This window comes from Spinacia oleracea, chromosome 1 (assembly GCF_020520425.1).
Source record: "Spinacia oleracea cultivar Varoflay chromosome 1, BTI_SOV_V1, whole genome shotgun sequence".
In the NCBI taxonomy this organism is placed as follows: domain Eukaryota; kingdom Viridiplantae; phylum Streptophyta; class Magnoliopsida; order Caryophyllales; family Amaranthaceae; genus Spinacia; species Spinacia oleracea.
The window spans coordinates 119,335,088-119,362,944 of NC_079487.1; the positions used below are offsets into that span (position 1 = coordinate 119,335,088).

Consider the following 27,857-nt stretch of genomic DNA (forward strand, 5'->3'; position numbering starts at 1 on the left):
TACACAAAATATTAGCAAAGAGATATTTGCAGCAGCAAAAGCAGTTACTATAGAGGATGTGAGGTTTTGAACAAAATTGTATTCCAGTTCAACTTCTTGTCAGATCAAAAGACACACCCTTCTTCTTCTTAGAGTTCCTTCCTTCAAATTCTTCACTTTACTTGAGCAGCAAGATTCTATTTGCCTCTAGATAAACTTCCAATTACATACTAACTTCGGAACAAGGAAGACACCAATATAGGGGGCTTATCTTCTTTTTACTTCCTGCTAGAGCTGCGAACAGTCTGAGAGCATGAAATACAATCTAGGCCATAGCAACCTCAAATTGGACTACAATGGAAATAAAGGCTTAGATCAATATATCATGCTTCTTCATAAGACAAAACATTCAACAAAAAAACAAAAAACAAACGTTTATATCGGCATTTCAGAAATTCTTGCTGAACTTATCGAAGATCTACAATCAAATTTTTCGGTAAATATCAATTATCTTTGTGGTATTGGAGGTGCCATTCTTAACATTTCTCTAACAGCATGGAGCCTTATGAAGCCTAGGATTGTCCTTCTATGCATTTCATACATTTGGTTTCCGAGTCTATCAATAGTGACTCTTTTTGACAAGAACTGATGTAAAAACATAATTTCCTTTGTTAAAATCATCCAATGATTTCTTCTAGTAGAACTGGTTAATTCCGTGAATTCTAGCAGTACAACGTATGTCCTATAAAAGCAGTTGCAAAAACATCAGTCTAGAATGTTTAGTTGTGATGCTTGTGAAGTAGAATTAACCCAAACCCCGACCATGCTAATCACCCCTTATTAAAACAAACCTATCAAAGTAATACGAATTAAGGTGTCAGATTAAGGAGGAAAGGGCAAGATTTAGTAGAACAATCGAATAATCGTGAGAAAAAGTAGCATTAAATTTCCAATCAAACCTTATCCATCGACAAAATCCCGCATAACAAAACCCTACAGGATCCATCTCAATAAAAGACAATCCCAACATTTGGAACAAAAGTACCATAAATCAACTAAAGTCAAACACTAAAAACTGATTTAAAACAGCAACATAAAGTATCAGATTATCCAAGTCACCAAAGCATAACCAACACTATGACACCAAGGAATTCCACCTTTCTACTCATTTTTAAGACCCTATAATAAGTAAATATTATCCGGATCGGACAAGATGCCGCCTTCCTGATAAATCCAATTCTCAACATGACCCTCGAACGATAAGCAATAAGAAGTTAAGAACTAAAGCATGCCTAAACATCAAAATCACTTATAACCATTCCCAAACTAAGTATCCCACTGCATTAGAAAGAGTGAAACTAAATTCAACAAAGGCTAGGAGCCGAAATTCATCGGCTAAAACCCAATTACCCAATAGATTATGGAGCAGTTTAATCAAAAAAAATCATTCCCAAACTAAATAAGAGAGTAAAACTAAATTCAACAAATGTTTGGTGCCGAAACCCATCGATTAAAACCCAATTACCTTAATAAGTAACAATAGAAATTAAGAAATCTCTCACTTGCAAGAAGCCCAAGTATGCCTCGTCCTACAACCTTTAAGTACTGATAAAAAAAAACCAAACAAACAACATAAGCAAGAGATCATGAGTTCCAAAAATAGTGAATTACTTGTCAAAATCAAAGAAGAGGGAGACAATACCGAGATATTCCCTGGTGAAGATGGACTAATTTGAGACTTTGAATTTACTTGTCAAAGATGGATTTTGTAATTTATGGACTACACAACTTGAGCTATGCAATCTCCACTCTCAAGTTATCATGTTTTAAGTGGTGTCTTGTCTGTCAAGAACTCAAGACTAAACATATTGTAAGGAATTAGTGCAAACATTTTAAGAAATTCGTGCCTGCAAATACGTAGTAGAAAGAGTTAATATGGTTTATAAAGTAGACATTACCGAATCATGTAATCTATTCACTGAAAAAGAAACGTATAATTTAGAGGGAAAGGAAACACATTCAGAATTTGAATTTAATAATAATAAAATAAGCAACTTCTTTCTCACAACCTTGTTCATCTTCACTGCAACACATATAGAAGGCTTGAAGAAAGAATATACAAAAAGTTCAATGAACAGAAGAAAACATACATGCCAACATTGTAAATTGAACTTAGGTCCAAATAAGAAAAAGCTATCTGATACCCAGAAGGTTTCCCTAAATGATATGATTGATAAAACTGAAGATGACGATCAAGATAAAACAAATCATATCTATATCGGATGGGAGGTAGAGATTAAGGATAGAGAAATACCAGGGAGAGGCATTTTATCGACTGACTTAGAAATTCTGTCAATTGTAATGTGAGGTAATGGCACTAACAACTCAATTGGAAATCGAGATCTTCAAATGTGAACACGCAGCAACCCAATGTCCCAATTAGACAATGGATATCATCAAAACCATTGTGAAGCTCTTCAAAATGAAATTTGACCTCCACCGATGTGCTCATCTATAAATCTAAACCATCCACAATCAACACACGAACATTCGAAAATAACGATACAACAACGTCAACTGCTAAACTTCTAGGAACGAAACAACCTCCAAACAGTGAAACCCTAGAATTCACGCCACACACAAGAGTACAAAATGGACAATGAATCACCTCCAACAACAACAAAAAAGGCAATCAATTGGAGTTCGGTGAATTAAGGTTGATTTGGATATGGGAAAGTAGGGGTTGTTGACATACCCAAAGTATAAGCAGAGCGCAGAGTACGATGAGTATTAGAAATGAGATTAACAGATTGGAAACAACGGGCCACCAAGAAAGCGGTTGGTATACCGGAGCTACACAACAAATGCGCATAATAAACCGAATGTTGACGCCTGCAAATGCGTGTTTCCTTCCATTCAATCTTTTAATGATCAATCTCGATTCTTAATGATCAATTTCGATTCTTTCACTGTATCACTAAAAACCTACTTTGATGCTCACGTTGGTTGGAAGCATTCAGAAAGAAATAGATAGGGAGTGAGAAGGTGAAAGAAAACATATTGGTTGGAATATCAGAAGATGGATGCAGCAAGGCAGATGGGAGGCGGAGGAGACTGGAGCGGATGAGCAAAGCTAGAGTTTATTGGTGAAACACAACCAGGGTGAAGAGAAAGAAGAAGGGAAGTGGGAGAAGGACAGATGGTCGATCATGTGCAAGGAAAAGGGAGTGGCAGGGCTGTAAATCGTGAAGGATTGCAAGGGTGTGGAGGTAATTACACTATTCTTAAGAGAAGTTTAGAAGGCACTCCTTGCTTTTTAAAGGGGTAGGATATGCGGAGTACTTATTTGTGGAAGGGACTTGTTTGGCTAAGAGTTGTTAGCTGGTTTGGCTAGTTGTTACTTGTTTGTATTATCTAGTTCAACTAGTTTATTGAATCAACTGATTGTGTAAAAGTGTTTGTTAAATTATTGTTAGTATTTGGTAATTATGCATGCATATGATGAATTATGTATGCAACTAGACCACCTAAACAACGACGTTGTCTCACTTGATGATTTGTTGTACTGAACTTTATATTAGTACTTTGAAAGCCCCAAATTCTAATTTATTGAACGTAAGAAAAGAATGGATCAGATGGGCTTTTTATTGTTGATTTTTAAACTATGACTAATTTTGATCTTAGTATGCAATTTGTATGTTTCACTAAAGTATTCTGAATCGATTATGCCGTCCCTCGTCCGTCTTTCACAAGTTATTGAGTTTATAAAGAAAATTAAGAGTGGGTTTAGCTCGTTCGATCCTTCGGGTAGAGGGAGTGAAGGAGAAAGAGGTTGAGAGAAAAAGTAAGAAAAAGAATCTCCGCCGACCAATGTTTTCCAAATGTTTCACTTTCATTTGTTATCTTAGCCGAGTATTGTTGGCATAAAAAAAACTCCCCTAAAGTTTGTTCAATAGATGATTGATGTTCATGTACTAAAATGTACAAGAACATGAAATTAAAACCAAACAAAAAAAAACTTCATAAAACAATGTTGAAAAGATAACACAAGGTCTGGTTCTTAATTCCTACAAGTTCAACCTACATGTAGTGGATAACGTTCACTCGTTATCTAACTAAAATATTATACTATGAATCAAATTCCAACACTGTATAACATTTCCATGCCTATTACCAAATGGTTGTTTTAACTCACGGATTTGGAGTTCAATAGAATTAACTCATTGCAAACGTTTTTTAGTCGAAAAGAAAACAAAAGAAAACACCACAGACATGTTACTCTAAATACCCCTCCATAATTTTTAACTTCCACATTACCTTTGTACTACTACTTCCTCGAGAAAGGCTAAAACTCACCTTATTATTATTATGAAAATGAAATAATACAACTACATAGTACAACTAAACTTAATGTTCATGATTGTGCGATAGGAGTCTTCTTCCATCTTGTACTCCGTATCAACTAAAACTCTAATACTATCCCAAACTAGTCAATACTTTAAGTGTATTTTAGAACAAACTGTAAAAAAACATTTGAAATTTAAGAAATATATTGACCCAAAACTTTAAACCATGAAAGTACAATTAAATGCAATTAGTTTTAGTTTTGAAGTTATCCTAGATTGTATGTTAATGGGAATGACTTAAGCATTGTTCGATAAAATCAAGAGATCAAATCCAATAGGCTAGATTATAAATACTCATATCAAATGAACCGAACCTCAAAAAATTCTTCTAGGCGAAGAGAATAAAGACAATAACACACCGAGTTATCTGAGTCAAGCTTTAACCGAACCAACTTTAATATGGGTGACCAACTCATCGAAACTCGTTAAAACTCAATTCCAATTTCATAGACTCCGATCCAGATACAAGATAATGTCATTTTTTTTTTATTTTTTTTTTCCAAGAAAGAACCACTATGCTGTATGCTCAACTGTCCATAGACCATGGACCATAGTAGCTTAGTAAGTCCAATTTTCCTAAACGGGCCGTATCCACCCGAATGTTTCCTATGACGGGGCGATCCAACCCGAAAATGTACACGGTCTATTGATCCATAAAACATAACCTAATTGTGGCCTTGGGCTTTTACTAACCCAATAAAAACGTATCATCTTCCTCCTTACAAACCCTAATTTCTGCTACATTTGCCACTCTCTCTCTATTCTCCCATCACTTGCGCGGCTAGGGTTTTTGCTCAAACTCTCGAAGGTACTCTCTCACTTTCTCTATCCTCTTTCTCTCTTCCGACTTCGAACAATCACCGTGCTTAATCTGTTACCTTTGCATTTGATCTGAGTAATCGAGTTTCTGTAAGATGATATTCCCTGTTTTTTCTTCTGTCGATTTGGTTGCATCTTTTTGATAACTTTTGTTTGTGAAATTTGAGAAATGATTTCATGAATCTTGATATTCAGAGTTTTGCGAACTTAGTTCTTAAAATAAATTTAATTTACTACTAAAGTTGGATGTTTGTGTGATGAACGTGATTTAGTGGAGTAGATACTCTTCTCTACCTCAAAAATTGGGATTATGTATTGCCATTTTCTTGACGAATGTAGGAACCTGGGAAAATTAGCTGTGATTTGGGGCGTAGTTAGGATATGCGAGATTATTTGAATTTATGTGGTTAGTTTTCAATTTATCATGACAAATTTGCGTTCTGTGTCTGTAATGGTTAGCAAAATTTGTTGATTAGCTTAAAAATGATAAATTATTAAAAATTTGTTGAATTTCTGGTGTTTGTAATGAATTTATACCTGCTGTCCAGTTTGCCACATTATATGACATGGATAAGCTACTTGTTAGTTTTAGCATAATTATGGGTTATGATCTGGGTAATTTGTTTTGATTTTAATTGGAGATTGTTTGATGTATTTGTTGAGCAGAAATGGGTGAGGAGGCAACTAAAGTTGTTGTACCAGAGTCTGTTTTGAAAAAGCAGAATAGGGAGGCCGAATGGGCTTTGGCGAAGAAGGAAGAGCAAGATGTTCAGAAGACAAAGAGGAGTGAAAACAGGAAGCTGATCTTTAAGAGGGCCCAGCAGTATGCAAAGGAATACGAAAACCAGGTCCGTCATGTTTATTGTTGTATCGGTAATTCATCCATGTGTTGAAAGATTAGGGCCTAAATTTGATTTTTATTGGTACTCAGGAGAGAGAGCTGATCTGTTTGAGAAGGGAGGCTAAGTTGAAGGGTGGATTCTATGTTGAGCCAGAAGCTAAGCTCCTTTTTATCATCCGTATTAGGGGGTGGGTGATCATTTCTTTTTCATGAAGAATTTTGATTGTTTGTGGATTAAGTATGTGACATTAATGGTAATTGATTTGTGTGTCCAGTATCAACGCAATGCACCCCAAGACAAGGTCTATTCTGCAGCTTCTTCGGTTGAGACAGGTTTGATACACAAACTTAATAATGTGTGGTTGTGTGGTTTATATAGCAAGTTGTATTGCTGCTTGTTTCTGCGCCTGTTTATTTGTGTTTTCTCTGTAAGATTAGTTTTTTTGTTGTAATGAATGGTTGGTTGATATCTCATTTCTGGAGAGTATAGCTGATAAAAAACGAATTATGTTGTTGATATGATTTTTTTCGTGATTTGCCTCTGTTATATTGCTAGTTGCATCTCTGCCGTGGTGTTTAGTGTGTCATAGTACTTCTTTAGTTCTCTGCTTGTTTTGCTAGTGCTTAATGTTATTTGTCTATGCAGATTTTCAACGGTGTTTTCTTGAAGGTGAACAAGGCTACATTGAACATGTTGCACCGTGTTGAGCCCTTTGTTACCTTTGGGTATATGTCCTCTCCTGCACTCTTATTTTCCGTGTCTAATTTGATTACAATGATTCTGACCAAAGCTCAATCTTGCAGGTACCCTAACTTGAAGAGTGTGAGGGAGCTGATCTACAAGAGGGGTTATGGAAAGGTTAACAAGCAAAGAATTGCTTTGACCGATAACTCCATTGTTGAGCAGGTAATTTCTTTACATATGTTTCTTTTGTTCACTTTAGACAAATAGGTCATAGGGATACATACAAAATTAATTACACTTGCATTATGTCTACTTCAATTTGGGTTATAAAACAAGGCTAAATATTTTTATGATTGGTGTTTTGTTGTTTAGTAGTAAATCCAAATCTTGGTTTTCTCCAAGCTTATTGTGCATAGAGAATGATATGAAGTTGCATTTTATTTAATGGAAGTGACTATTCAGATTAGTAGTCTTTTGGTTAATGATGATTAATCTAATGAGACTTCAACCCTAGATTTTTTTATGATTATGGAATTTACCAACCTGTTGTATTTGTTTGTTTACAGACTCTTGGAAAGCACGGCATCATCTGTGTCGAAGATCTTATCCACGAGATCATTACAGTGGGACCACACTTCAAGGAGGCTAACAACTTCCTATGGCCATTCCAGCTATCTGCTCCTTTGGGTGGACTAAAGAAGAAGAGGAACCACTTTGTTGAAGGTGGTGATGCTGGAAACCGTGAGAACTTCATTAACGAGCTTATCAGGAGAATGAACTAGGGTGTAGTTTCCGTCCTTTTTTGAACCTGTGTTGTTTAGGTTAAAATCAAATCTTGAGTTTTGATAGAGCTTCGAAAAATGAATTTATGTTTCTGGATTTCTTTTATGTTTGCTTATTATGGATTGAAAGTTTTGAAGAATCGTCTAAGGTACATTTTAAATATCTGTTTCAATCTCTCTTCAAATGAGAATTATCATTATACATTCAAGCATGTTGTGGATTTCTCTGCAAACATCACATTAATTCATTCTATTGTGAACTTGAGTATATCATTTTGTCAGTCATTCTTCATTATGAGAAGTGAACCATTCAAGCATGTTGTGGATTTCCTCTGCAAAAATCACATTAATTCATTCTATTGTGAAGAGTACATCATTTTGCCAGTCATTCTTCATTATGAGAAGTGAACCATTTCTTTGTTGGATTCTTACTTTAGTTGCTTGAAACGAATTCAGTTTGATGTGTGTAGCTTTTTATTTTTAATGCATAACTAACAGAAGTCTTTAATTGCTGCATAGGTCATTTGGAGTATGTAGTTATGTGTGAAGTACTACGTGCATGTTATCATAGATCTTAATAGATTAGTATCAACCAACAATTTCATAACCCCCATAAGTTGGTGAAGAACTTTTAAAATTATTACTCAACCAACAATTTCATAACCCCCATAAGTTGGTGAAGAACTTTTAAAATTATTACCTATGTGCTTTCGGGTGCATCGTGAACCCAAAGTACTTTTATATTCATTGATGGTTTCTATACCACTCATATATAAAGAGAAAAATATGAGAGGGTACACCGTGCACCCGGGTGAATGTAATATGCTCTAGGAGATCTTACCTTGTGACTTGGAGCTAGTTGGTCATAGGGTCGAGTTACATCAACTGTGAAATATTTGAGAGGTGCTGGTCCAGTAAGGTCTTTTTTCCTTACCTAGTAAAAAAAATCAACAAACAATTCATTATAGGTGGCAATATTAAGCTATTAACTACTTCTATGTACAAAGTCTTAACTGATGAACTTGGATACACCAAGACTATAGCCGTAAGAAAAACATAAAAACTCTTAAGGACATGAGGGCAAAATTAACGAACAAGTTGAACACTATGTCAGTATGTTGCAATACAAAAATCGAGTTTTAAGTATTTATAGCTCAAAATCCAGGTGTTCTTTAAGGTTTCAGCTTAAATTCGAGAATCGATAGGTTTTTGAGGTTAGACTCTCTTTAGGTTATTTTTACTTATGTTTTGAGATGCTCAAAGTATTTTTGTGATTTACAAAGGGACTTATATGCAACGTCATTTTTATTTTAAAAATGTGAAGTAAGAGATTTTCAGTTTGCTTTCTTCCCTACTTCACGCTCCTTCCAATACAATACAAAGAAACTTATTGAAACTATATTCTTATTAAAAAAAATTGAAAATTGAAATTTGAGTTTGTTTTCTTCCTCGCTCCTTCTCGTAGCCAACCATACCCCCACACTCGCATCTAAATAGGCTTCTCCCAGCTCACGTGGCCAATAGTCCCTTCCTTGCACCCGCAACCAAACAACTCTCTCGCAACCAAAGAATTTGACCATTTTCCTTCGGTGAACTGAGGAGCAGTGAGGAGAGAAGATGGGTGGCGAAGGGAGGAGAGAAGACAGAAGCTAGTGGCAACGAGATGAGAGAGAACAACGTCGGTAAATAAAGGAAAGAAGAGAGAAGTCGGAAGGGAAAGAGATAGGAGAAAACTCAGTGGTGATGATATTAGAGGAGAGATCTAGAAATAGTCGGCATGGAGAAGAGTAGAGATAACGTCACCGAAGAGGAGGCATTGAGGTCGTAGAGGAGGGAGAAAATGTGGTGGCGATGGACCTGATGGTAGTGAGGAAGGAGAGTGAAAACGGGGTGGTAGTGATGATTGTGAGGGAGGAAAGGGAAATTGATGTGGTGGATTTTTTTATTTCAAAAAAATGAAAAACATAAAAATGAAAGTTTTTAACAAAACTAAATGGCAAACACAAATGTGACACGTGACAATCATCTTTGTTGAGCACCGTTTCAGATGAGGATTGTCTTGAGTTATTCAAAAGTTGTGATCTTGTTAAGCAAACCTAACATAATTGTGATTGGTAGCTTCAATTTTCCTTTTGTTTTTAGTCGAAATAATGTCATATGCTAGATTCTTTTCACAAGATTTCACTATATCTTTCTCCTCATCGCATAGACGCTTTTTTCATTTCATTTATTACATGTTCAGATAGAAATTGCGAGAAAAGGAAGGAAGGGAAGTAGATAGCAAAGGAAAGGGATAAAGGTGGAGGAAGAGAAGAAGTGAAATAATTTTCTCTTTCCATATCTCACCAACATGGAAATTATAAGATTTGTCTTATTAAATATAAGAAAATAGATCCCTCTACTTCTTTCCTTTCCCTAGCCTCTTCTCAAATCATATCCAAAGAAGGGAGGATAAATCCTTCACTCATTCAGTCATTCTCCCACCCCTTTCCTCCGAATTCCTCTTTTCAAACACACTATTAATATGTTTCATAATTGTTGTGTCGAAATCCCCAAATGTTGCAAACAAAAATGGTGGAAGTACATAATCAACAACCACAATAGGTTGAGAAAAGACATCATAACCTAAAAAAATTACACACACGAACTCATGTGCACAAATGTAAATTTGAATAATCTTGTAATATACAAAGTAATGTAATTACTCTCGGTTCCATTTCCCAACAATAAATCCCTCATGGATAATAATTCAAAATTTAGGATTGAGTTTTAGTTAATTGGTGGAGATGGTGGCAATTTAAGAATATGAAGATCATATCTTATGATGTGATGACAAATTTCCTTTATCTCCTATCTAATTTATTATTTTGTAGATTTCACGTGGGAATCTTGTAATATCATCATTGGATAACAATGTTAGAGTAAATACACTTCATGTTTTAACTTCAACGTTTGTTTCATTCTACGTTTTCGTTTTTCTAGAAAATCTTAATTTGAATCTTTACATGCATAACCTTTGAAGAGACTTCCAAACCTTCGTTATCCTCCTCGTTCTTTTATCATAATCTCTCGGGTCGAGAAAATGACTAGGTAATAGAGCATGATATGTGAGTTTTATTTTGGTATATTTACTTGGTTTTCCCCATTTGTTGCTCAATATTTTCACTTTATTTTTAAATCGTTATTTTTAGGATAAGTGATTATACACAATCAAAACTCCTTGTTTTAGTTTCTATGTATTTATATATCTTTCTTTTACATATATACAATTGATGGATGATGATAAATTCACAAAAATAATTGAAAAGGGAGAAATTTGAAGTTTTCATCAAAGGATATATATTAAAGCGGTCACTCCAAAGTTATCAAGAGCTGCTGCTTCGACCAGTTCATGTACGAGTAAAAGGGTGACCACTTATAGTAGCAAGCGCTCGTCCTACGTAGAAGGATTAGTACTCCTACATAGTTGACTCCTCTTGGAGAAAGAGTTACCTTGCATTATATGTCGATCGTGTGATTCTTCCAATATAGATCTAAACAAAGACATTTGATGATATGATCGAATTGACATTTCTACCCATTGACATGCACTTGGTGTAATGAAAATACAACGCATATTACCTTTAGAAAAATAAAAAAAAGTTAAAAAAGAGTCTCATTCCCGACTTAAAAAGTGGTCAAAATGAAAAAGCACTAAGCCAAAATACTATTTTTATCCTTCTCGAACCATCGAAATCAGTTTGTACTAGATTTCCTCAGCGACTCATAATTCCTAATAAAGGCTAACGAGGTGGCATAAGGAAATAACCCGAGTTGTCAAGATTCACCTTCAACTCTTTGTCAAAATCGAGCCTTCATAATAGGTATTAATAGGGCCTAAAACTGCTTAATAGGAAATAGCCTAATATAATGTTAGCAAAAATAACTTCGTTTTTTTGAAGTTATGCTAAGGGGAACAAAAGCCCTATAGTCTTTTAACACTTACTCAAAGTACATTGTTAGGGTTATAACTTTCGATTTACAAAAACTTATATAAAATCCCGTAACAATATACTACGTAAAGATGAATGAAGCTTTAACCTAATCATCCTCTCAAATAAACACAAGATCCCCAAGAAGATAATTTAGTGAAAAATGATCAACTAAAAACACTTACTCTATTATTACCACCGTGACACAAGTTCAATCACGCATATCCATCATACAATAGTAATTCGAATAAAATGTGCATCGTATATAAAAAACATTACCGAGACTAGCTACACAAACCTATTTAACTTTATTTTTATTTTGATAAGGATATGAGATATGCTAACATAAATGCAAGAGTGACCATTTAGGATGCATTCAAAATGCAAGAATTGTTCTATCAAAGTCCATCTCACTTCACTTGGTCACTTACTAGTACTTGACTACTAGTTACCCAAAGACCAAAGTGAGTTAGTACTTGGTAACTAGATGTGGGATTTGTCAATTAAAAAAAGATAAAATATTAAATAATTACACAAGTGAGAGCAACAAAGGAGGAGAGAGAAAGTGAAGAGGAGAGAGAAAGAGAGCGAAAGAAAGAAAGCAGCGATCGAGGGTTGCAAAACAAAATCTAATTCCCTCTTTCTCCAAAAATCAGCTCCCAAAAAAATAAAGAAAAATAACAATAAAAATAAAAATAAACACAAAAAACCCAGAAAATTTCAGAGAGAGAAGAAGCAAATGCACTTACGCGAGGAGAGAGAAAATAATCTAGCTGGGTTTTCCTCCAATTTTTGCTGACAATTCGAAGAAAGTTGATTTTTTGGGGTGTTCTTCAGTCACCTCTGAAGCTGCTTGCTTGCGGAAAATAAGGTCAGAAATTGATCAAATTAATCAGTTTCTGGTAAATATAGTTGAATTCCCATTTGCCCTTTGTTTTCAATTGTATGTTCTCTGCAAGTTGGGATTTTTTCTGGGAAAAAGGGGGAAAAATTAATCAGGGAAGTTTGTAATTTTAATTGATCTTATATGTTGAAGTTAAACTCGGCGATCTCAGTGGTTAAATTGGGAATTGAAGGCTACCCTTTCGGTGAATTTTGAATTGGAAATGTGGGATTTTGAGCAACGGTATAGTTACGCGCTTTACAGTTTTTACCGTTTGAAGTCGAGGCGTCGTAAGCTTTGTTGCTTATTTTGGTGAATTTTGAACTTAGGGTTTTTGTGATTTCTTGCAGATTTGAATTGGGTAAGTGTTGATTTTAGGGTTTGGGTGTGTAGTTGTTCGAGCAACTTAGATCTCTGCTACTTGTGCGGTTGTCATTTTTGAAATTTAGGGTTTTGAGTGTGGGTTAGTAATTGTGGTTATGTGTTGGCATTTTTGGGTAATTTGAGTAAGTTGTTAGGTATTGGGTTGAAGTTCATTGAGTGTTTAAGGTGATGAAGCTGAAGGTTGCCGAGATTTGAATTGAAGGGGCAGTTTGCTGTTAGCTTTTGTCATTGTTGGAATTTTTTTTTGTATGAATTTGTAGGCGGGACTGTTAAATAAATAAAAGAATGCAACCCGAAAAGAGTCCGCGAATGGATATTGGTGAGCTCAAAGCTCATTTATTCAAGAAGGTTGGCCCAGACAGGTTTAGGAGGTATTTCTATAGTTTGAACAGGTTTATAAATCAGAAGTTAAGTAAGAGTGACTTTGATAAGTCTTGTCATCGGTTACTTGGGAGGGAAAACCTCCCTTTACATAATCAGATTATAAAGGCCATTCTGAAGAATGCTTGTAGTGCCAAGACCCCTCCTCCGTCCGTCCACGAAGCGGGTCCCGCAAAATCGGCTATAGCAACTGGAAAGAGCTTGTCTGTAATAGAGGATGGACATGCTCCTGCTGCAATTGTGTCCCAGAATCAAAGCTCAGTTGCCCCTGTTTGGTCAAATGGGGTTGTTTTGACTATGTCTCCGAGAAAGGTGAGGTCTGGGATCCGTGAAAGGAAGTTTAAAGATAGGCCGAGTCCTCTTGGGCCGAATGGGAAGGTAGATTCTGCATCACATCATGCTACAGATGATAGTGGCATGAAGATTGAAAATGGGGATTTGATGGATTTTACTCCTTGCGATTACCAGCGACCTTTGCAGCCACCACGAGGGCTGGCTGAGCAACCAGAGAATGAAGAGAGACTGACAATAAAGAAATCTGTAGATATTCCAGGTGTCATTCGAAGTAAAGACCAGAATAACGTAGCTGCTTTTGCAGATGGGGAAGTGGCGGAACACGCTAGTCTGTTAAAGGTCTCCAAGAGTCCTCTAACTGCTCCTCTTGGAATTCCGTTTTGCTCAGCGAGTGCTGGTGGAGCCCGCAAATCATTACCTGTGACTCACATTGGTGATTATGTTAGCTGCTTTGATATTGCCGGATTGTCTGACAGTGAGATGCTAAGGAGGCGAATGGAGCAGATAGCAGCTGCACAGGGTCTTTGTGGGGTTACAACGGAATGTGCTAATACCTTAAATAACATGTTGGATGTATATTTAAAGCAATTAGTGAGGTCTTGTTTAGAGTTAGTTGGTAGTAGATCTACAAGTGACACGTCAATGTATGCTGTTCAGAAGCAGCAAACTCACAACAAGCTTATCAACGGTGTCTTTCCCAGTAATCATTTACATATGCAAAGTGGTGGTGGTCCTCCTTTAGAAGAACAAAGAGTTCATCATTCTGTTTCTCTGCTTGATTTTAAGGTCGCAATGGAGCTAAATCCTCAACAACTTGGAGAAGATTGGCCTTTGCTGTTGGAGAAGATATCCATGCAGACATTTGAAGAATAAGATCTATGAAGAATATTTGGGTTTGCCCTTTAATCCCTTTGGGTTGGTCATTCTGGCTTGAAGAACATGTTAATTATGACTTGTTATTATTAATGATGTCAATGTCAGTTCAAATCTTGCCTCTGTCCCAAGCCAGATCATTCCAACCCATTAGATGCAGCTCTACCTTCGTAAGATCAAATGAGGGTATTGAGCTCAATGTATGTACAGCTCCTTTCACAGAGTTTGTTCATGATCAGGGATTTTTTAACTGGCCACCAGTGAACGGGTTCTCGGGGATGCCCCAGTGGTGGTTGCTCTGTTGTATGTTTAGCATTCTTGTTGGCTGTCTTCTGCCTGAGTCATGTAATTTACTGCCAAGAGGAGGAAACATGGAAAAGTTTTGCAGGGATACTGTTGTTTAGCTTGGTAAAGGTAATTATTCACATAATGTAAGAGCTGCAATGTTGCTCTACATGTGTTTTTAGATTAAAGTGGAATTCCAACATCAATAACACATTAACTTCTTTACATCTTGTCGTTGTAGTTTGACTCTGGATATTGCCACTGTGAGTGACCTGCAGAACTTGCTTCTGAACATAAATTATATTATTGTCAATAAAAGAGTTCAGCATTTTTTGAAGATGATTGTGTAATGCACATTTATGGCCTGATGTTCTTTGATATTCTTTCTGGTTTACTTTGCTACATGTTCTTGCAAATGTTTGCTGGGACTAATTTTATCTCCTCATAAACCTCAAGTTTTACTCAATTGTTGAGCTTTAATGTGGAGTTATACGAGGATTGTGGATCACCCCTGACTTTTCTCCTTCAATATTTTGTACCATATCTCTGGTCAAAACATAATTATATTGTCCATGGGTAAGTGTCTAAGTAGTAAGCAAGGGGAATGTTTCAAATTTCCCCCCTTTCATTTTGGGAGGGGCCATGCTGCAGGAATTACAGGATCAGAAGTGTTAGATTCAGTAGAAATATGCAGTGTCTGTTCAGTTGTAAGCAATTAAGTGGATATCAGCATTTATTCATATTTTTTCAAATTATGAAAATATTGATTTTATCTGATGCAAATTTCTGACATTTTAATCATACAAATGACAATTAAAATTACTCAATGAACTTTTATGCTGCTATGTTCTATAAAGTTTTTGCAGGCATTAAGTTAATATATTAAAATACAAGGGTCAACCAAAAATAGTTTTTGTTTGGGGTAAGGCTGTTTGTTTTTGACCCCTTTACCCTGCCCGCTTAGGCATCTGCCTCACCTGAGGCACTGAAGTAATGATTGTTGTTATGGTCATGCAGGTCGCATTGCACCAAAGAGATAGGTCTCCCTCACTCTTATCTGGTTCAATATTTGGTTTACACGTTATGACATAACTGGATCGTTTTTTGTTAGAATTTGTTCATATGCAGTCATTATGGAGTTGTGCAAGCATTCCTCTGAACAATGCAGAGACAAATTCTAGCTGCTTAACTTTATCCGTAAAATTGTTTGGCGGGTCCTGAGAGTTCAGTCTGTATATTTGAATTTTTAATTTTCATATACTGGAAATGTGATGGTATATCAGTAGACATCTCTTTGGAAAAAGTTGATCAAAAGAGTCTACTCCACTCTGTTTATGTTTATTATATCATGGCAGGAAATTTACTGTATGCTTTATAGGAGGCGGATATTTCTGATTATCTGATATGATAAACAGGAAAAAGACAAGTGATCTTTTAACTGGTCTAGGTTCTTTGTCGCTGCAGCGTCCCGTCTTTCAACACTGCATGATGAACAACCCTAGCCCTTTTTAGTTTCTATAATCTATATGTGCTTCATCAGTTTAAGAGCAATTTTTCATTTCGCATTTACAGTATTCTGTCTATTTCTAGTGCAGGATGCTTCCACACGAGTTTGAAACTTCCAAGAATACTGAGGGAGCCTCCGATATCTTGTTTTGCTGCAGAACAAGCTCCAAACACCTTCCTGTCATAGTGTCATTTCTCTTTTCATCCAATCGAGGATTTTCTCATCTTTATTTATCTTTACTTGTTTTTCTTATCTCCCCCCCTGTGGCTTCTTCAGGCATTGGAGTAGTACTGGAGAAAATGGACTGCGTCTTTTCTCTTATTTGTGAGCTGTTCACCTTCTCCAGTAATGGGTAATTTTCTTGTACACTGTTCATTGAATAATTATTGGAAGCACCATACTATGTAAGTCACCAATATTAGTACCCGAATTATGTACCTGCAGCAGTACAGATGGAAAATGTGCATGGAAGTAGTCTAATTGCCACGGTTTTCACACCCCGATGTCCATTAGTGTGACTATTTCATGCACCCTTTCCCTTATAAAACGCAGAGAGGAGAAAGGGAAGCATGATTTGTGCGATATATTGGAAAATAGTGATCTTAAAGGGGACATGCTTCTTTCCTTTTTTTCATATTGTCTTTTTAGTAGTGGCAGGATTTCGTTTTCTTTATCTCATAGAGGAGATTGCTTACTTATTGCATAAGGCTAAACAGATGGGTTAGATAATAGAGACTATTTGTTGGTTACAGCATAGTTCAGGATGTGCTTATGGTCTTGAAGAAAAAGGATGAAGTGGAAGCTGTTTCCCTTAGCAATTTGGTGTTGCAAACAGAAGTGAACAAACTGTCAGATTCTGAAAAATAAAAAGTTAAAGTTCTCTATCGTGAAGCTTTGTATAGTTGCGTTTAAGTGTTTCATACTTAGCTGTACTGGCTTTCCATGCTTCATAAGTTTGAGGCACAGTGTTTTTTTTTTTTTTTTGCATTCCTTCTATAATCTATATTGACATCACCCCTTTCTTGTCCTGCTTTTGGTATAGTATCTATGCAAATGGAAAAAAAAGAAAAGACAAAGTAAAGTAACCAGCATCTGATTAAATCTCATTACCTGTTTTTTGTGGCATGAGGTGAGGCACTACTGAAAAATAACTGATGAAGGATTTGGGATCATTTCTTCTATCGTCCAATTTCAGCTTTGCTTGTTAAATGACAAGAAACTTTGTTCAATTCTTGTTACAATGATCTTTTCTTGTGCTGGCTGCAGATAGTGGATACATTGAAAGTTCTGTCACATTATAGTCGGGAGCAGAAGCATATTTTTGTCTATGAAAAGACTCTTGGATGAAGAAACTAGTGAGGCGAGAGAATGGGGCATTGTACAGTATATTTTGGTGCTAAGTCTTCTGATTCTTACTTGAAGACCATGTTCTGTAAACATATATGTTCAAAGACCCAGAGAGTGCAAACAAGAGGAACTTTTCCCTGATTTGGACAAGTACTTCCTATGTGGTAAGAGCTCTCACTTTTGCAAGGTTGGACTTCTTGTTGTCGTTCTGGTGCTATATGCAGGGTTGCATTCAAATGTTCAAAGTTTCTACATTTAAGTGGAAGGTGCTTTAGTTTCGCTCCATTCTGCCATCGTTTCGAAAGGGAACAAGGGTGTCTAGATCATAGATCAAACAACCAATAACAGAATCCAATACGTAAGTTTGAGGAAAGAGAAAGTAGATTGCAGGTGGTTGCTGAGCCATATGCAATGTCATGTATGGTAACTGTTTTTAGTGTCTTTTGTCCAGTATTCACATCTATGGATAGTTTAAATCCACTTCAAGGGAGGCATCTTGCTTTTATCTTCCTACCCATTTGTTTTTGGTGGTTGCATATCTTGGTAATTACTTATGGCATTCTGGGAAAACTCGTATTCTTGAGAGGGCTTCCACCTTTTGGCACAGGTTTTTTCCATATTTGTTTGAATTTTTTTTGGTTTATGCCATGTTTGGTATGCGAAGAGCTGTTTGCTTAGCTGTCAGCTAAAACTTATTGCAAGGGCTTATTTGATCAACTGAATGTATCTGCTGGTTTGACTAGCTGATTAATAGCTGTTTGGTAAAATTAGTTGATAGCTGTTCAAAATTGTTAGGGTAAATAAGTCATTTGATTGGCTACAAGACAAAGAGTTCTTTCAATAAGCTTCAAACTATGAGGCTATTGCAAAACTGCTTGTTTGGCTCAATAAGCTCTTTTCCAAACACTAAAAGACCTTAAGCTGGTTAAATAGCCAACACCCCTTTACTCCCTAGTCAGCTATAAGCTCTGTAACTTGTTTTTCGTTATATTATAATTTTTTGCCAAAACCCCTCTTAATTGACTATGCTGAAAGAACCCTCCTCCCTAAAGGTAAGAATAGGATTTGGTGAATTTGAGTCCCGAGGCTTGGGTTTGATGCATTGGGGGATGATTTCTCCAAGTTAGAGACGCATATCTTGTTATAAGATGTGTCAAGCGTTTCCTTCTCTTGTTTCTGGGTTTTCCTCTTTAATTTTACTCATATATTTATCTTATTTTTTAAGGCCATGTCAATCCCTGCTCATGCATGTAATTGGGATTTTTAATGTGGGAGGCGGAAAATACTCCATTATATGGAGATATGGTAGCATCTACTAGCCCATGTTAAATTTCTGATGTAACCTCTTATTATCAGGAGGTTGGATTTGTTTGGTTTGGAAGTGGTCGAGGAAGAAAGATATGAAGCAATGCTTGTTTGACTGTGTTATTAATTTACTCGAGGAAAGGAGTGAGGAAATTTGGGAGGGTAGAGTCGATGAGTCATCCTTGTTAACGCGTTACAAAACCATATTATTTCTAGCATAACGTTGTGCTTGGTTGTTGGTCTTTTTCAATTTACTAGCTTGACTAAGGCTCTGTTCTGTTCACCTTTTTCTGTTCACCTTATTTCCACTTATTTCAGGAAAAATAAGTTAGATGAGATACGTTCAGGAAAAATAAGGGTTGACCAAGTACAATTTATAACTAAAATAAGTTTTGATAAGTTTTAATTAGTTCAGTAATCAGTTAAGTTCAGACAAGTTCATGAAAGATAAGTGAAAATTAGGTGAATAAAACGCACCCTAATACAACTCTATACATTTATATTCACCTCTGCAATGCTTATTGTTTGACTGTGCTATGAATTGACTCTGAGGAAAGGAGTGAGAAATTTTGGGAGGGTAGAGCCGTAGAGTTGATGAGTCAACCTTGTTAACGCGTTGCAGGACCAAATTTATTAATACACTTCTGTATACACATATTCACCTCTGCAGAGGAATCCTGGATTCCTGTGTATTTTTTCTTGGATTCTTTTTGTGGTATAACCATATCATTGCCAGATGAAGTTTAGGGTTGTAGTTTGAACTAGCTATGTTGGGGCTGTTTAAAACAGGGTGATTTGGTTCTTTGTCTTTGGAAATTTTCTCATTGGTCTTAGTGAGAATCCCTGATTCATCCTTTTGGGATTATGATTTTGTTTTTGTCTCTTCAAGTTTAGCCTTTTGTATGTGAGGTCTAAACAAGCTAACTACTGTATTCACAAACTCCATTTTAAGTACTTCAGCTAGTTTGTTGTCTGGATATAAAAGAAAAGATGAACGGTTGTGCACTCTTACTTGCACTCGTAAACTTATTGACACTATCAGCTTCGTGTTTCTTCTTTCAGCCACCTTGTCAAGGTAAGCCAAGTTCATACATTGTTCCTGATTGCTCTCTTCCTCTCTTCGTGTCTCTGTTCGTTTACCAGTGCCTGCAATTCATTTGTCACCCAGAAAAATCACGATTGCAATGTGATATTGAGTCGACAATTTCAAAATCCCTCTTTTCTGCATTTAGAGTAATACTGCAGTAAATTTTCTGTTTTTTGTGACCAGGTGAACTGCTTGCTTGACAATAATCAAGAAAAACAAGTTGTAAATTCTGGGTTTGGTCCCGGTTGATGAACCAATCTACTTGTCCGGCTTGATCAAGACATGAAGCTTGAAGCATGTGAATAGTTTGTAATTTTTTTATTTTACTGTGCTTAGAGATTGAACTGTAAAAGTTTTGTGGAATGTTATTCCCATTCGTTGAAGCAATTTTGCTGATAAACTTGCTGTCTGAAGAATTGATCAGACAGTTCATATAATTCCTACCAGATATTCTGAAGCAAAGTTATTTATGAACTATTTTGATGTGATAATTAAGATTCTAATCACTCTTGGTATTTATCATGTGATAATTAACGTCCTATCAACTGTTGCAACTGTTTCTGCGGCTAAAACAATCAGGCACGACATTCTCGATTTTTTTGCAGCTACTATGATTCGCCACAATGTTCTTGGAGGTATGACATGGTTATTAAAATCGCGATTCAAATCGTAGAATCTTACGATTTTAAGATTTAAATATTGTCAACGATTCCATTTACGATTCTACACTTTTTTTTTTACTAGCGAAAACCTCATAAGTTTAAATCACGTTGAGAAAGTTATTAATAAATAAATATTGTTAATGATTGTTTATTTAGCTATTAAACAACTATATATTTCAATTATTAAGTATTTTTACCTATGTAAGCATTTTAAATGAATTTTGAGAATAAAATATTGATTATCTTGTTCGTAGAATCTTACGATTCTATAATTCGATTTTACGATTCCCTTCCTATTCAAAGTGGAATTGCGATTTTGATAACCTTACTCGTGGCTGCGGCAAATGGAAATTGCAAGTACAAATATCAGACCTAAACGGGCAAACCACAAACGGCCCTAAACACAACCAAAACGTCCATAAGTTGAATAGTAGAGGTGGAAAAAATAATGGGTCACATAATAATACACTTTGTGGTAATATGTAAAATAGATGTTTTTATAAACAACAAGCCCGTCTAGCTCAGTTGGTAGAGCGCAAGGCTCTTAACCTTGTGGTCGTGGGTTCGAGCCCCACGGTGGGCGTTCTTTTTTTCAACTTTTACTTTATCATTACTCGATTGTTTTTGTTTTTTTTTGACGGGAAAATTGAAGTTAATACGGAGTATGTCTGAAATCGAACAAAACAACACCTTAGTCTGTCCATGGAGTATGGACAATCCCAAAATTCATTTTTCCAAGTTTACTCGATCATTACTCAATTATTTTTGTTTTATTTTTTTTTGATGGAAAATTGAAGTTAATATGTCTGAAATCGAACAAAACAACACCTTAGTCTGTCCATGGAGTATGGACAATCCCAAAATTCATTTTTTCAAGTTTTACTCGATCATTACTCAATTATTTTTGTTTTATTTTTTTTGATGGAAAATTGAAGTTAATATGTCTGAAATCGAACAAAACAACACCTTAATCTGTCCATGGAGTACAGACAATCCCAAAATTCATTTTTTCAAGTTTTACTCGATCATTACTCAATTATTTTTGTTTTATTTTTTTTTGATGGAAAATTGAAGTTAATATGTCTGAAACCGAACAAAACAACACCTTAGTCCGTGTATGGAGTATTTTAGTTGCCAACTTGCCACCAACTTTCAGACCCAAATTTGGTACATGCAGAAAAATGACAGTAGAACGTCGTCTGATGCATAAGACAATGGACAATTGTGATGTTCATCAACAGAGGTAAAAAAAAGTGACAATTAGAGCAGAAAAGGAAAGGTGTGTATTTACTTGAGAATCTGCTTTAAAAAAGGAAGCGAAAAATCAACCTATTTCCATGATCAAGCCTTTAATAAGGGCAGGCCCAGGATTATTAGTTGACAGATAGATGAACGGTTCATCATATGTACAAAAATGTGGGAAAAAGAGGTGGAACTATGAAAAGAAAAATCAAATTTCTGATCAAGATTTTGAAACAGACCGAATTTGATCTGTACAAACTGAAAAAAAAAAAAACAGACTTCAGGGAGGCGGAGATGCTACAGACGTCTTGCATACGGGACACCAATTCTTGAGTTTCAACCACTGATTAACACACTCATAATGGTATCTGTGATCACAACTCAGTCTTCCCAATTCTTCCTTCTCTGCATATTCTTCCTGCACCAACCAATTTCATTCAAATATACAGTCAGCTCAATTTTGAACAATAGTAACAAGGTTCATTCCATAAATTAATAAAGGAATTTGCCAAAAAATAAAGGAAAGAAAAGGCCGCAAAGGTCGTGTTCTTTTCATCTGAAAACTTGATTTGTCCAAAATAAATTCTAGTAGTGAATTGAACCAAATATCCCTCACTGAACCTTTAATAACTTATTTTTTAAAGTCTCTATAAAATGCCGTCAGCATCCTATATTTCACAGCAAGAAAAGAAGTCAAAGAAAGGTTATTGAGACATTTAATTTAGAACTAATTCTTTCCACCTGGAAATAAAGGTCAGGATAAATTCAGATATGGAGCATTAAGTTTAGAACTTTAGATAAGGGCTGCCAAAGTACCAAGTTCAACCGACAAATAAAAATGAGTTCTAAAACGGATCAACAGGTTCAAGTCTGTTCAAATAAGGGCTAATTAATCTTTCGATTAGTTCAAAATAAGAAATTTTCAAGTGAATATCGAAGCCTTATTCCATCGTAATCCAAAGATAAAATTCTCCATATACTCTAAACTAGTCTCTTGCATTTGAAAAGCCATTGCAAGCACGGACGACTAGATAAAGATCCTCTGTCCACAATATCAATTCTCTTGTCCGTTCAGTTCTTATCATACTGAATAGCTTGGAATAATATCGGCCATCATCAAGATTTAAGCAGGGGTACTGCCTTTTTTAGTGTTAGAGAATATTTAAAGAACAAGTCACTTCACTTCGGCAACACAGAGAGAGGGTAAGTGTTCAAAGGAGCTGGTTACACAAAAACAACCAACAATTCACCTAATCATTGTAGTAAATTTCGGGAACTCCATGCACAAGTTCAAGCAAAACATAATTTTGACAATAACAAGTTTTCTGTTTTCTCACCTCCCAGTAATTAAGCTGATCACAAGTCAATAGATAAGTAAAAAGGAAAATGCAAAAAAAGATCAAGGATAGATACCTGGCATATACTGCATTTGACATCATTCTCTTCCTCTCTACATTCTGCAATACCCTGGTAGATGCTTCTTTCAAGGCACCTGTCCAAAACATTTTCTGGCACTGCTGTACTCACAGTTCCCATCATCTCTTCTAAAGCTAACAGTTCCTGTTCATGTAGATAAGATGCGGTTTTCATACCAAATCAAAAAACGAGGAAAACCTTATTTCATCACGTCTACAGAAAATATATTTAGATTTCTCTATCCAAAGGAGTCTATGAATTTTTAGTTATGCAAAGATGTCAAAAAAAAGATCTTAAAAGTAGTGATAAATCCTACAGTTTGATCTAGCACACATACCTCATAAGACATATTATCTATATCCAGCCTCATGTCCCTGTGCTGGTCATGGAACGAAAGTCCTCCTAGGAAAAGATTAGATTCCAGAGAAAGCAATTGCTGTAAAATCAGGTGAAAGCAGTTAACAAAAACAGTCCAACATAAACAGAGTTCTGAAGATGCTTCACAGTAGCTGCTGATAATTACCTCATATGTTGGGTCTTCTTCATTTTCAATTCTCTCTAGTGCTAATAACATCTGCATGGTGCCAAAAACACAATATCTTAAACAATCCATTTCACAATAATGCAACACTAATTGGAAACATGAGCATAAATATCAACACAATACCTCTGCAATCCCATCTAAGTTGTACTGTCTTAAGGTATCACGGTTCATAAAAGAACGAGCAATGCCAGCATCATAGGGACCACTAGACCTATTAGTCCGCATGTGTTCACTGCCGCTGCCTGGTCTACCTAGAGAGCTCAAAGAATTAGCTGAAGTTTGGCCAGAGAACTGATTTTCCAAACTGAAATCAATTTCATCAGTTGACAAGTCAGGTTGAGGTGAAGACGGGCTCATTCGGGCTGACTCAACTAATGGCAATCTGTCCCGACTTTCCTGATTTGAAAGCCTTGTTCTAGCAGATAACCTCCGAGTCCTAACTGGTGCAGCATCGTTATTACCAGGACTCGAGCTTCTGGTACGCCTTGAATCAGAGATCGAGATTCCACGATTGGAATAGTCATTCCTCCTATCATCCAACATACTACCATTGATCTTCTTACCTCTCACAGATAAACTACTCTCAGCTTCACCAATCCTTTTCCTGCCACCAGTGTCCCTCTTCCTACTAAGATTTGACTCAAGAGAGGGAGAAGAACCTGATGGTACAACGTCAGAGATTGAGTTACATTTTAATTGCCTCAGATTGTACCTGCTTGTACTAGTACCACCAGTTCTTGCCCCTTGGTTGGCCGGTTTAAAACCGAATGAAGCAGAAGAACTTGCAGCAGAATCTTGGCGCCCCAACCCAAACCTCGGAGTATTTCTCTTCAAAAATCTGCTAGTGGATCCCGAGCTGGAACTTCCAGCTTCAGAAGATGTAGCTTCGGAATGATCATTATCTTCTGGCTCGGGATGAACCCTCATCTGGGACTTTCCAGAAACTTCCTCGGATTCCTCTTGTAGACTGCACGTTTCTGAATCAGTATCAAGGTGGGAAGACAATTTCTTTTTCGAGCCTGAAAATGATTTTTTTGTAGTAATAGGAGAAGCCATAGTTCTGGATGAACTCCCAATGCTTTCCTTTCCCTGTGCAGATGAACGGAAAGGAGTTTTTGAAGTTTTGACTTTACTGGGAGAGCCAGTTTGGGCCTCCTTCATCGAGTTCAACCTGCTACTGCATCCAACTCGGCTGCAAACCTGAACATTTCGATCTCTGTTGTTATCAGCTGAGTCTCTCAAAACAAGGCTAGGCCCTCTTCTAGTGATAGCAAGTCCACCAGAAGATCTTCTACTGGAATATTCTTCCATGAGTAGATTTGCAAATTTTCAGTTCTGCAGGATAACAAAGAAACAGTTGTAAGCGTTCTGCTTTTCATCTATGAATTTGTAAGAAAAAAGAAGATATAAGGCAACTTTAAACTCTTAGTAAAATCAGTAGCACAAGTAAAGATGTATAATCAGGGATCCATCCATAAAAACCACATAACCAGCACATGAGTAAGATATATGACTCCTTAAACAGAGAGAAGTTCTCAATTCTCATATGTCACATGTGTAAACTTTGTTCACTAGTAACTGCAATTACCAAACATGGAAAACCACTCTTGCAACTACACTCAGAATGGAAGTAGCACCAAACAAACTAGTGTCAGTTGGAGATATCAAACATGGGGAGAGCAAAAAATTTCCTGTCAACTCTAAAGTCCTACTCCTAAACTCGTGTAGCTTTGATCCAGATGTTCAAGAGAAGGTGAACAGTGAACAATGAACAATTGAGGAAAAACTCCTCTAATAGAACAGGAAAGAGTTTACAACATAAGGGTCATGTGAATCAAAACATACCCTTGAATTTTCTTTCAACACAATTTTCTTAACTTGGAAACAAAGAGACCGTAAGAACCAGAAAAGGAAGAGGTGTTTATCTTCATCAAGAAATTAAAAAAAGCCTTGCAACCAAAGCAGCCTCAATATAATTCGGTTTCATTCACCAAACAATCCCGAAGAAATACCAATAACAGAATTAGAATCCTAAAACAGGTGAAATCAAACGATTACTCATTTGGAAACAATCTTGATCCTTACACTTAACAGAACTCCAGTTAATTTCAGGGAAATTTATCAGTCTGATTCACTGGTTAATGAATTCAGACAAAAAGCAACCCCCCATAAAAGTTCAGAAGAAAGTCAGATAATCGCCACCACCAAAAACCAGCCAATCTTGGATTACAGGTTCCACCGGGACCGAAAGAAAAGGCCATCAAGTGAGCCAGTCCACTCCACTCAGTCTCTACTTAGGTAACCGTTTGTAAGTCTAAATAGGGTCAAACAATTCAAATCCTCACTACCTCAATCATAACAACCCAAAAATGAAATGGTAATCATAATACTGTCAAACAATTCAAATCCACACTACTTTGAAAGGACTAAGCCGCAAGTAGATAATTCCAGGACACGTTTCTCCTCTTTTATGCTCGGTTCAACACTTCAACCAGATGATGGGGGATATGAGGATATCAACAACATAAAAAGTACCAGGAGGAAAGAACTCCTTCCTCAGGAAGCTTTGTATGTTCATAACCTTACCCCTAAAATAACAAAGCAGTCTTAAGGTGGCGGCCATAACAACCACGAAAATTCAAGGCATGGACTTATTTATTACTCCGTACATGATTTTCTTCCAACAACAAAAAATCAAGTACACGTCGCTCTCATCAACAATCATCTCGAATTCGTGTAGTCATCTCAACATGCTATTTCCATCCCCCCTAAACCTTCAAAAACTAATTCAAAAGTAGAATCATATAATAGCCTTTAACACATACCAAAAACAATCCTACACAAAGGAGAATCATTTTGTAAATTATCAGTTTTTTTTCCTAAAAATAGACACCCAAACAATTAAATACCCTTCATATCATACAATAAAGTCAGAATTAACAAAAACAGCAACTTCCTACCAAAAGGGTTTTCTGACATGCAACAACAACAGCAGCAACAAAATAGAATCCATGTCAATAAATTAAAACACAATCAACCCACATAAAATTAGGATTAAACATTCCAATCAAAAGCCACGGATGAACAATAAAGAGTTAATTAATCACCTGGAATCACTAATTAATCAGAAATCAACGAAGAACAACACAACTTTATTCTGACAAAATAAAAATTCACCCAAAATTTCATTGACAGTTTCTGTTCATCCCAACCTTAAAAATTAAAGGCAAAAACTAAGAATAGAAGAAAAAAAAGAGAGAAGAAGAAAAAACCCACATGGTCAGCGACTCGTGTATTCCACCCAAAAGAGAAGGCGGCCTTCTTTTCTCTCTCCTCCCCTCTTCCTCTCTCTAAACTCTCTCCCACCTTTATTGAAGGACAGGTAAAGAAGCTTTCAACAATTCTTTAGACAATCCTTTTTTATCATCATATATATAATTTCTATTTATGACCAATATCACTCCTATCCGCAATTTCAGGGGCTTGTAAAGCTCCACACCCTTAATTATTTTCCTCAACTAAACATCAAAAACCACAAAAACAAAAAACAATGGGACAATAAAACAAACCAGACCCATTTAACCAAATTCACTACACACAAAGTTGTAATTATTGTGATTAATGTAGACGAGTTTTGATACGGGTACACAACTCACGATTTTACGAAGTTAGTTGACATCCACGACCATAAAAAATCCATAAAAATTGGATTGTATAACTACTCATAACATAACATGAGGAAAAACAAAAGGCCCACCTCAGAAAAATCGCTAATGATGGTGATGAATTTCTGGGTATTTCGGAAAATCTGTTATGTAATTTTGTTGGCACACCATTAAACAAGGGGGAGAGGAAGATAGATAGCAACAAATGCGTGTGAAATAGAGAGACGCACAAAGAAAGAGGAAAGAGAGAGACGTGTGATGTAAGATCCAAGGCCTAACAAATTACTAAAGGTTTCTTTCGATTACCAAAAGAATATGAAGTTTGGTGAAATCACAGCCGTTGGATTTAGATGGAAGTCAATTAGCAACGGCTTTTGGATGAATATTACGTCATTTTTAAGTACCCAAACAAAAGATAATTTCCCCACTAATACTTCTTCTGATGTTACGCCATAGCCATCTATGCATGTATTTGTGGGCTCAAGAAATAATAATAATA

General features: G+C 36.2%; 3 protein-coding genes and 1 non-coding gene across 6 annotated transcripts; 3 read left to right on the forward strand and 1 right to left on the reverse strand.

Moving 5' to 3' along the window:
* Positions 1–5,039: 5,039 nt before the first annotated feature.
* LOC110795083 (60S ribosomal protein L7-2) lies at positions 5,040–7,652 on the forward strand. Its single transcript, XM_022000057.2, has 7 exons — positions 5,040–5,193; positions 5,871–6,052; positions 6,136–6,233; positions 6,321–6,378; positions 6,692–6,771; positions 6,850–6,952; positions 7,297–7,652. The coding sequence occupies exons 2-7, from the start codon at positions 5,873–5,875 to the stop codon at positions 7,510–7,512; spliced, it is 735 nt and encodes a 244-aa protein (XP_021855749.1). The 5' UTR covers positions 5,040–5,193; positions 5,871–5,872; the 3' UTR covers positions 7,513–7,652.
* Positions 7,653–12,022: 4,370 nt separating this feature from the next.
* On the forward strand, positions 12,023–14,808 carry LOC110795084 (uncharacterized). The gene has a single exon (XM_022000059.2). The coding sequence runs from the start codon at positions 13,036–13,038 to the stop codon at positions 14,296–14,298; it is 1,263 nt and encodes a 420-aa protein (XP_021855751.1). The 5' UTR covers positions 12,023–13,035; the 3' UTR covers positions 14,299–14,808.
* Positions 14,809–21,001: 6,193 nt separating this feature from the next.
* Positions 21,002–21,074, forward strand: TRNAK-CUU (transfer RNA lysine (anticodon CUU)). The gene has a single exon. It is a non-coding gene; the product is annotated as a tRNA-Lys (tRNA).
* A 677-nt stretch (positions 21,075–21,751) lies between these two features.
* LOC110795085 (E3 ubiquitin-protein ligase MBR2) lies at positions 21,752–27,637 on the reverse strand. 3 transcript variants are annotated; one of them, XM_022000060.2, is made up of 6 exons: positions 27,451–27,637; positions 23,817–25,028; positions 23,673–23,723; positions 23,487–23,585; positions 23,147–23,293; positions 21,752–22,151 (listed from the first exon to the last, which is right to left on the reverse strand). In XM_022000060.2, exons 2-6 carry the CDS (start codon positions 25,002–25,004, stop codon positions 22,014–22,016), a joined length of 1,623 nt encoding a protein of 540 aa, XP_021855752.2. In that variant the 5' UTR covers positions 25,005–25,028; positions 27,451–27,637; the 3' UTR covers positions 21,752–22,013. The 3 variants fall into 3 exon arrangements, with proteins under 3 accessions (XP_021855752.2, XP_021855753.2, XP_056698032.1); XM_022000061.2 differs by having other exon boundaries at positions 26,970–27,452; XM_056842054.1 differs by lacking the exon at positions 27,451–27,637 and adding an exon at positions 26,801–26,915.
* Positions 27,638–27,857: the final 220 nt, after the last annotated feature.

What these genes read in the sequence shown, in the direction of transcription:
- LOC110795085 (XM_022000060.2), bottom strand. Translation starts at nt 25,004, where the DNA reads ATGGAAGAATATTCCAGTAGAAGATCTTCTGGTGGACTTGCTATCACT. An exon ending in ACTTAGATGGGATTGCAGAG is followed by an intron (nt 23,724 to 23,816) that starts GTATTGTGTTGA and finishes GGCACCATGCAG; the next exon opens with ATGTTATTAGCACTAGAGAG. An exon ending in AAGAAGACCCAACATATGAG is followed by an intron (nt 23,586 to 23,672) that starts GTAATTATCAGC and finishes CTGATTTTACAG; the next exon opens with CAATTGCTTTCTCTGGAATC.
- LOC110795083 (XM_022000057.2), top strand. Translation starts at nt 5,873, where the DNA reads ATGGGTGAGGAGGCAACTAAAGTTGTTGTACCAGAGTCTGTTTTGAAA. An exon ending in CAAAGGAATACGAAAACCAG is followed by an intron (nt 6,053 to 6,135) that starts GTCCGTCATGTT and finishes ATTGGTACTCAG; the next exon opens with GAGAGAGAGCTGATCTGTTT. An exon ending in AGCTTCTTCGGTTGAGACAG is followed by an intron (nt 6,379 to 6,691) that starts GTTTGATACACA and finishes TTGTCTATGCAG; the next exon opens with ATTTTCAACGGTGTTTTCTT.
- LOC110795084 (XM_022000059.2), top strand. Translation starts at nt 13,036, where the DNA reads ATGCAACCCGAAAAGAGTCCGCGAATGGATATTGGTGAGCTCAAAGCT.